Source organism: Mus caroli, chromosome 14 (assembly GCF_900094665.2).
Source record: "Mus caroli chromosome 14, CAROLI_EIJ_v1.1, whole genome shotgun sequence".
NCBI classification, from domain to species: Eukaryota; Metazoa; Chordata; class Mammalia; order Rodentia; family Muridae; genus Mus; species Mus caroli.
In genome coordinates this window covers 25,691,924-25,702,066 of record NC_034583.1, presented here as the reverse complement: position 1 = coordinate 25,702,066, position 10,143 = coordinate 25,691,924, and the positions used below count along the sequence as shown (strand labels likewise).

Genomic DNA, 10,143 nt, shown 5'->3' with positions numbered 1-10,143 from the left:
AAACCCAGGTTCCACATTGGAAAGAAAACATGCAATATTTATCTTTCTGAGTCAAATTTATTTTATTTAACTTGATAATCTCTAGTTCTATCCATTTTTCTGGCAAATGACATAATTTCATTCTACTTTATAGCTGGCTAAAACTAATTTGCATACACATAAACCACTTGTTGTTGTTGTTGTTGTTGTTGTTGTTGTTGTTGTTGTTGGAGACAGGATCTCAAAAAAGCTAGGTCTGCCTGGCTGGCCTGGAACTCCCTATGTAGTGCAGACTAATGCCAAACTTCCCCAGCACTACCTGCTTCTAGAGTGCTGAGACTAAAGACTGTGCCACCATACCCAACCTTACCACATTTTCTCCATGCTTTTTGTTGTTGTTGTTGATGGCCATCTACACTAATAGTGTATTTACTGCTGTGGCTAGTACCACAATAGAAATGGGTGTGCAGATAGCTCTGCTATTGTCTGCCTTAGGTGCCTTTAATGGAATTCTGCTTTTTAGGTTTTTTTCAGGAACCAGTAATCTCTATAGTGACTATTATAATTTACATTTTTACTCTAATATGTATGAAGCTTCCTTTTTTTTCTCCACATCTTTACCAGCATTCGTTACTTTTGGCTTTCTTGATAGATGGTAGCCATTTCGATTGATGTTGGATAGAATCTTGGTACTATTTTTGTGTGTTAATTACTTTTTCATACATTTATTGTCCATTTGTATTCTTTTGATAATTTTCTGTTCGGATGAAAAAAATTTTTTATCTATTGGTTAGGTAGTTGATTGGTTCTTAGTATTCAGCTTTTTGATAATGCTTTTAATATTGAAATAGAAGTATGTGTGTATCCCAGACTAGCATCAAACTTGTGATCTTCCTGCCTCAGTCTCCCAGGTACTAGGATTACAGGTATGTGCCATCCATGCCTGGTCTCCAGCAAAGGATACTACATAAACAAAACAAAACAAAAATACCTTGAACTTCAGGAATTATACAGATGTTTTTCACAGAATTACTTTTATGTAATTTTTCAAAGTATATGACTCAAAAGTGATAGATAATGATACCAAACGAGTCAGAATCACAAGCAAGAGCATCATGCCCTATGTCTTTCCTCAGTCAAATCTGTCGTGCAATGACCTGCTGGAATCCATGAGTCCTAGGAAGGGGTGTTGATGCTGACACCTGCTGTAGGCTACTTGGAAGGATCTGAAGCTGCTGCTGCTTTTCCTTCAGTAAAAATGCCCTTCTGTCCCATTCTAATTGTAAATGCTGCTTTGGTTATAAATCTTTCTAATTGCAGCCTTGTTGAATTAGGACAGAACCCAGGAAGTAGAAGGAAGATACTGACCTCAGGCCTCACTTTGACAGAATTAGACAAGGGTCTGTAAGGCAGAGTGCTGTGTGGCTGATACACTCAAGGCAGGGGCTGGCTTCTGACAACAGCTGCCCTTTAACCAGCTGGGACAGTTAGAGCAGAGAGCTTAGCTTTCTATCAACATCTATCTGTGGTTGAAGATCAGTGAATTAATTGCTAACACCTATGAGTCTGAAGCTGACACTCAGATCCTCTGCCATTGCTATCATTGCAAGAACCCAGCTTGATGCACCTAACAGATGGAAGCTTTGACTTAAGTGCACACGCCTGAGAGTCACTCTTCCTCTTCTCTTTCAGAACTGATATACAAGGAGGTAATGGATTTGGAGGAACGAACTAAGAATGGAGTCATAAGAGGGCAGCCGTCTCCTTTAGGTTGGTTACAATATAAACCTGGTTATGCTTGTGATTGTGCCTTGCATCTTGTGTTATAATCTTGAGAGGCCTGGAATCTGCAGTTCTTCCCATGCTCACTCAGTTTGGTTGTTAAATTTCAAAGCCATGACACACTATTGTCTTGATGCATTTGCTGATTTAAACCCAGTTTTCATTGACACCCCAGCCATGTCTTTAAATAAGAAAACATCCCTTAGAGTTCCTTATTCTCTGCGTTGAAAAGTCTTCAGTTGGAATAGATAAAAACCTCACCACAAAATTTGCTATGTGTGCCATCACGTTCTGACGTTCTTTTTAGTACATTAGTCACACTTGAATACAAGCTTCTGAGGACCTCTTGTCTCTCAGTGTTCTGCTCATCGCTGTACAGAAAGGGGACAAGTGCGTCAGCAGAGTCCTACCTGCTCGGCTTTAGCATCTTGGGGCCCTGAGCACTACACACTGTTTTTGTTCTGTATATGTATTTTTGAGGACTTAAGTTCTTGTACTTAGTTCTAAATGACCCCTATTGAGTGAGCGTATGGCTTGAAAGTCGCTACATCTTGTTGAGCTGCTTTGACACGTTCTTCCTCTGAATGAGGCTGACCCCTTACAAGGGTTTCTGTCTCTCTCTCCATAAGGTTTTCCTGGTTTTTGAGCTCTTTCATTTTTAAATGCATGAAAGCTGGTCTTTTTTTTTTTTTTTTTTTTTTTTTGTTTTCCGAGACAGGGTTTCTCTGTTTAGCCCTGGCTGTCCTGGAACTCACTTTGTAGACCAGGCTGGCCTCAAACTCCGCCTGCCTCTGCCTCCCAAGTGCTGGGACTAAAGGTGTGAGCCACCACGCCCGGCTTTTTTTTTTTTTTTTTTTTTTAAGATGCTGTTCTTTTGTGTTGGCTTCTGCTTTGTAAGATGGACCAGGAGTATCACTTGAACACTGTGGTTTTTGTGAGACTATCAAAAGTAATTTTTTATACTATTTTAGTTCTCAGACTGTTTTTAGTTACTTGGATATTAGAGATCTTCTCTCCAACAAAATGAAGTGTAAGCAGTTTTATATGTACTCTCAACTCTTTTGGAACACACCCTGACACCCATTTATGGATCTTGCTGTAGGGCCATTCTCCATGTTACTTGGATTTTAACTTCTTGTCTTAAACTAAAAATGCATTATGGAAAGGAAAACAAGTATAGGTTTCTAGACATTTTCACAATTCTCCCTTCGTAGTTTGTGTGCATAAGAGAACATTAGTGTTGGGTTCAATACGATTCAGCAACCCGTAAGCCCAGGAGAAGTCTATAGACACTGAAGGTAGGCAGCACAGTCCAGGCAGCCCGGTCTGCAACTCTCTCTGCAACTGGTTTGCTGTTTTGTTTCTCATAGCACAGGTGCAGCAATGATCAATGGCTCTCAGCATCCATCGTCTTCGCCGTCTGTCAATGACATGTCTTCAATGTCCACAGATCCGACTTTGGCCTCGGATACAGACAGCAGTCTAGAAGCATCAGCTGGACCTCTGGGCTGCTGTAGATGACTACTTGGGCCTTGGGTGGGTGGGAGGGGTGGGGAATTGGTTAGTCATTGATAGAACTGCTTTAAAAACAATTCAGTGGGCATATTTTTGAGTGATTTTTCAGAAAATGTAGAATTCATTTTGTAGTAAAGTAGTTTATTTTTTTTAATTTCAAGTGTTGTAATTTAAAACTTAAGTTGTGTTTTTAAACAGCAACAAAACTGTATTGTATTTTTGCTGTAATTAACTGTATAATGTAAACCTAATTATTTTATCATGGTTTAAATTTTGCATATTTGCTTTATCTTATGCTGCTGATTTTTTTACTGAATTTGTAAGATTTTTGTTTATCAAAGCAACTATTATGTGGTGACTTGCATATATCATGAATTATTTAAGATGTTTATAAGTTTTTTATTAGAATTTATTTCAGATGTTTGTTCATGATGCTATCCTTCAGGGTTATGTGCTTATCAATGAAATAACCCCAGAGGAATAAGGGAAAATAACCTGTAGCCAGTTATATTCAGGAATAACTACTGTAAATGATGAACGCATCAAGAAACCTCCAATATTTGCTACTTGCCAATCCCAACTTAGTTAAAACAATTGGTAGGCAACCTTACCTAAATTTTAGCAAACATCTTATCTAAATGGCAGAATAACTCAGAGCATGTCTTTAAAGATGCTGGGCACATCCTTCTACATTTTGAATCTCCCTACACCAACCCAACGAAAACTTAAATTAAGGAATGTGGTATATTCTGATCATCTGTGGCATGCTTAAAGCTTTGATCACACAAAGTTAAGAGGATACTTCATGAATATACATTTCAGTGGAGATCAACAGATGCTTCCCCTGTCCTAGCTATGAGCCTGCTTCTGTATACACTGAGTTAATCTCCTCAGGCTGTAGGTCCTGGCAAGAGCCTGGACTTTCCCTGTTGTACAGCTTCTGGCCTCTGGCCTTTCCCAGTTCCTGTTCCTTAGCGGGTCAGTCTGTTGAGCACCAGTTTGTGGTGTTTCTGGCCATTTGATTCTACCTGTAGCATTATCCTGTTTCTACTAGCTGTCAGGAGGTTCCAAAGCCTACTTAAACTTGTGTAGGTGACTTTTAAATGAGCAATATGCCGTTCATCTGAAAATAGTAGCACACAGCCATATGTAGGATGTCATTTTCTAAGGACTGTTTCTTCACAGTGAGCAGAGCAGGCATAGTGGTGGTTCTTTAATCTGAGTCTTTGATTTTTTTATATCTGATTTCCAGTGTGGACGTTGAGTAGTGTAAGAATGGTGCTGCTCCTGACAAGTGTGTGTTAACTGTTTACATTTTATATCTGCAGAATCCTTTCTCTGTAACTGAATTTTCCTAAGTAAAATGTCATCAAGGTCTCATTATTTCTGAAATGATGTCTATAATGCCCAGGCACCTTTGGTATTATCTGGAACAAGAGGGATTTCATGTAATGAACTGGGAAATGTTTTCTTCATGAGCTGCAAGGTTGTAGGAAGGAGCCCGGAGCCCCTTGGAGCTCACAATCAACAGGAGTAAGAGCAGGCACAGCTTGGCAGATTTCTGAAAGGTTGCTTAGCAGGTTTTTTTGTTTTGGTTTTGTTTTGTTTTTTGGATCTTTTTTTTTTTTTTGGTTGCTTTTTAAAAACATTTAGTGTATAATTACTTTCAAATAAGCTATTTTAAGTCATTGTTAATGTGCAATACTTAAGATTAAGATATTACCTTTTTAAACATAGCAAGTTTATCATGATTTCTAGCCTCCCATCTTTTAGTGATTCCTTTTCTATATGTACAACATGGTGCGTTTATTTTATTATACAAGTATGAATTTGAGACTGTTACGCCTCTTGGGTTCTAGAAATATAAGGTTTAAGTCAGGATTTTAGCAGAAATTGGAGCATGAGTGTGTTCTTATTTTATATTAGTTTTGCATCTAACTGGTTTTGGTTTTGCCTTGATAAAATGTGTCACTATTGCACTTACCCACTGATATGCTGTAGTTAGTTTTCTGTGTTTGTGTTTGATTGCTGAGAAGCCATCTTCTTCATTCAGATTTCGGTTAAGTAAGGAATGCTAGTTGTTTGATTGTCTCATCTGTTGTAATTGCCAGCTCCCACTTGCCAGCAATCATGTTTCAGTTGAATTTAAAAAAACAAGCTTGCAATGCTTAATGTAAGCTGAAATACCTAACAGAGTATACCTAAAAGCAAGGTCTGTTTGTTAAACATGTGCCCCACACATTAAGATCCACTGTATACACACACACACACACTATACACACACACACACACACACACACACACACACACACACCACTGTGTTTAAATCTTTTAACATAAATCCTACTGGTACTTTTAGAGTCTTAAAGCATCTTAAGTATTTTTTTAAGAAATTACAAATAACATTTCTGTCTATCAGTACCTATTAAACCACCCTATAATTTGACTTTTCAATTATATATACTTATGATACCCATTGTCTTACTATCTAAAAGTTGTTTAGCTGAGAATTAGCATTCCACTTGATGGTTTAGGAAAGAGAGCCTTATTCTTCCTACATGTCTTCCTGGTTACAGTTCTCATACCCACTAACACATAGTGACCATCTGTAAGATGAGCATGCTGTTGGGATTGCTTTGTTATACATAGAGCATCTCACTCTTTAATGCTATTTGCTTAAGTGGTTTTTACTGTGTCATGCCATGCTGCTGATTGCCAAATCTCAGAAGAGTGCACACCAGAAGCAAAGGCCCGGTGTGTTCACACCTGGCTAGTAAGAGGAACAGTAGTCCCCGCCAATACAGAGAAGCTGCTTGTGTACAAAGCTTGCCTGTCAGCCTATATCCCTCAGTTCTGAGCTCATCTCACTTTGTTACCCTAAGACTTGGAGGTAGAAAGGACACTGAAGGATAGGATGAGCAGTAGGCAAGGGAAGCTGTTTCCTGAGTTACGAAAAGAATTTGGTTTACATTATTGGCCAGTTTCTGCCGCACACATGAAGACAACCATCAGTGTTGCCTCAGCACTAGCCTGCACAGCATTTTGAGATTGAGAAAAAAAACAAACCAACATCATAGTATATTTTCAGAAATACTGTTGTAGTTTGTGAGTGTTGTTGATTAGTCACTCATTAGTGTAGAGTGGATGCATGATGCCCCATGACCCCAGTGAGTCTCACCAGTGAGTAGAATACCCAGCACCGTCTCTCACCCGTAGCCCTCTTCAGCATTGCCTCGTGGCTTGTTGCATTCTAGTGTGCATATTCTAGTGTGCATTGTGTTTCTACTGATCTCTTGGGTGTTTCCTGTGAACCACAGGAGGCACATTTGTCCTAATCGAACGAAAGAAAGATGAAAGAGATAAGGGCATTGAAGCAGAAATGTGTGGTTTGGGGTAAGATAGGAAAATTGTGTCCTAATTAATTTCAAAGTAACTGCTCTTAGGCAAAGTGCTTTTAAGGGGAGTCTAATAAGCAACTTTCTGGGCACTTCTGGTTTAGATTCTCTTCATTACTGAAACTCCTGAGAAATATTACCTGTGGATTAGTTTTGCACAATGTCCTATTCTCACAATGACTTAAAATTAAACTAGGTTTTTATTGAACTACCTCACACTGATTTTCTATGCTTTCCCAAGTAAGCTGTAGCCCTTACTGTTCGACCTTTACTGAGTGTAAATTATAAATGTGCGTTGAATACTTTCTAGCCACTGTTCACAAAACACCAGTAAGCATGTGAAGTGCAAACCTTGCGTCAGTAAGAGACAGTCCCGTGTAGTCTTCCACTGTGTCTGGGGAATTGTGCTGCATATGCTTATTGACATCATCACTGTTTTTGTAAGAAACCTGCTCGAGATATCAGTCCATGCTTTACATTTTACAGAAGGAGAAAATCTTAGTAAATTTTACGAAGAAATAAATTACTTTTGTAGGCCCAATATTTGGTATATTTTTGAGAAGCTGTTAATCTTATAGCGGAATGATGAAGTTAAACTGAAGTAGCTGTCTGCCTGGACTGTGATGTCTATTTTCTCATTACGGTTTACCCTGTTAATAAGGTTTTAAACCTCAAAACAGAGGATGATAATTAGATTTTTTTTCTCTTTCCCTGTACATGTCATTCCTTCTTCATCCCACCCCTTCCGTGTGCTCTCCTCTATTCTCCTCTCTAGACAAAACAAATGGGGCACTTTGTAGGGCATGCTGGGATCATTACTGTGGTTTACTCGTTCATGCCCTAGTCATTCAACATGCACCACTGGGTGTAACAGTGTTATCTAGTATGTCAATTGGTTATAATATTTTAAATAAAAAAGAAAAAGTGGTATGAAAGAAAGAGTTCTTCATTGAAAGCAAAACAAAATTGTGGGGTTTTTTTCCTGGTGGTTTTAGGGTTTCCTGTGGACTGAGGTAAGGTTGTTAGTAGGGCAGGTGTCTTAGGTTTGGATTTTATACACATTGTCATCCCGGCTTTAACTGCTGGTGTATGGCTTGATCTAGGCTTACTGTTCTTATGTTTCAAATCACTAGAGGAACTTTAAGAAAGAAACTTTGCTTCAGTGCCCTTTGACCTAGTAACTGCATGAAACAGCAGCCATCATGGCCAATTGGCAAAAATCAGTATCAGACCTGAGTCTGTCAAAAAAAAAAAAAAAAAAAAAAAGCAGGAAGTTTGAACATGGAGCCAGTTGTATCTGTTCTGTCCACAGGTTCTCATCACTGCTAATGGGTGAGCTGCATGAAGGTGTACAGGGTCCCTCTAAGTGCTAACCCAGCCGATGGGATGGCGTTCTTCCATCTTGCCTGGCTTCTGTCCACACAGCCTTTGTACCCATGCCATCCTCCCCTGCCTCTGCGTACACTAACACTGAAGCCATTTGCTGCCTGTACCTGCTGCCTTGGCAGCCATGAGATTGCTGAGCTGGTGCCTGCTGTCCTGCTACTGTCATAGGTAGCGAGATAGAGTAGCAGAGCTTGAACCAGAAGGTTAACCTCAACCTGATTTTGAATTGAGTGATCAAGGCTCCCACTCAGTCATAAAGTGGAGTTCCTTGTGTGGCTAATACAGGTGCTGCATTTTTTAAAGTTTTTTTTTGTTGTTTTTTGGGGTTTTTTGTTTTTCTCAAAATCTGTGATTTACTTGTATTGATTTTAGGTTATTTTTTTATTTTATTTTTTTTTTAAAGATTTATTTATTTATTTATTTATTACATGTAAGTACACTGTAGTTTTCTTCAGACACTCCAGAAGAGGGAGTCAGATCTCATCACGGATGGTTGTGAGCCACCATGTGGTTGCTGGGATTTGAACTCCAGACCTTTGGAAGAGCAGTCGGGTGCTCTTACCCACTGAGCCATCTCACCAGCCCCTTAGGTTATTTTTTTTTTTTAAAGCTATTTAAGCTTATATACCAGGGGTTGATCCTACTAGAAAATAAGTTAACTTTCAAATATGCTTTAAAGATGTTAGGTTTCCATACAAGTTTTATTTCATCAGTTAAAGAAAGCATGCTGTTGAGACTCTGCTAGAAAGTAGAATTCGAGGAATCAAGAAGGGAAGGGGGGAGGGAGAGGGAGGAGAACCAAGACTGCGGAGGAAAACAGGCAGGTTCAAGAAGGTGCATCTTTCTGTGAGAAGACTTCTGAAGAGGAAGGGTATTCTAAACAAAAGGAAAAGGTACAGGTTTAAAAGTAAGTGCCTGGGTGGCGATGAGGGCAGACAGGCCAGGCACAGGTGTACAAATAGTCTTCCTGACAGGAAAGCTGAGGTTCCAAATTGGAACACTGAGAAAGAACACAGAACAGGAGGGCCTGCTTCATCCTCTAGAGCAGCAGCTCTCAACCTTCCTAATGCTGTGCACCTTTAAATACAGTCCCTCAGGTTGTGGTGACCCCAACCATAAAGTTATTTTTGTTGCTAGTTAGTAACTGATTTTGCTATTGTTATGAATCATCATATATACCTGATGTGCAGGCTAATATGCAACTCCTGTGAAAGGTGGTTCCGGGCCCAGTTGAGAACTGCTGCTCTGGATAGTCAGAACCCAGTGCAGAGTGTGAGATGATGAGACGTTATCTTAGGATCACTGCAGTGAGAACAAATCCAGTCCAGGCTAGAGGTGGGAACATGGAACATGTAAGCATGGAAGCCAAGTGCCTTGTTGAGAGCAGTAAGGTGGGAAAGAGGGCTCACTTAAGCATGTTGCTGAGCTTAGTCAGCTTGGGGAGCTGGATGGTGTTCTGGGCCCTGTACTTCTGAGGAGCATTCATTACAGTGGGTCTCTACCCAGTGCATCTTAGTATTTGTACCTCTCCTGTTTGCAGGGTCTATGGCAGAGGGCATGTCATAGGAAGAATGGGACAGTTGACTTGCATCCAACCTACCTCTAGATTTCTCCAGTTTTCTGTCTGCATGAGGCCTGTGACATCTGCTTATCGTGGCCCCATAGCATTCCAGATCACTTTGAACAGAAGGAAAGGAAAAGCTTCCTAGTAACGTGCATGAGAATGCCCAAGTTCCCTGGACAGGTACTTGTGAAAACTGGCCAAGAAGTGGAAAGAGCCATGCAGATGAGAATGGACCAAAAGGGAGAAGCCAAAGTGCATGTGTTCCCTGGCAAAACCAGATCTTGGCGAGATAGGCACATTGAAATGTGCTGTGCTTCTGCATTGCCAAGCATGGGGACTCTCTAGATGTGTGCTGGTTGTGTGGGTGCTTATGTAAATAAGTGTAACCTGGGAAGAAATGGAAGTTGCATGGTAGAGAAATGCTGACACTAAAGGAAGGCATTTTGTGTGCTCCAGAATGACTGTATGCTAAACCCTGAGCTGCCTTCTCCATACCCCACCCTCCCAAACTGCACCTGGTCG

General features: G+C 40.1%; 1 protein-coding gene across 4 annotated transcripts in view; it reads left to right on the top strand.

Annotated features, from left to right (window-relative positions):
* Mapk8 (mitogen-activated protein kinase 8) overlaps nucleotides 1–5,259 on the top strand; it is a 74,284-nt gene extending 69,025 nt beyond the window's left edge. For 2 of the 4 annotated variants that reach the window (XM_021181283.2, XM_029468851.1), the window contains exons 11-12: nucleotides 1,672–1,749; nucleotides 3,137–5,259. In XM_021181283.2, coding sequence (XP_021036942.1) covers nucleotides 1,672–1,749; nucleotides 3,137–3,282 — 224 coding nt within the window. In that variant the 3' untranslated portion in view covers nucleotides 3,283–5,259. Of the gene's footprint in view, nucleotides 1–1,671; nucleotides 1,750–3,131 lie in introns of all 4 variants that reach the window. The other 2 variants (XM_029468852.1, XM_021181284.2) reach the window with 1 other exon arrangement.
* The last annotated feature ends 4,884 nt before the right edge of the window (nucleotides 5,260–10,143 follow it).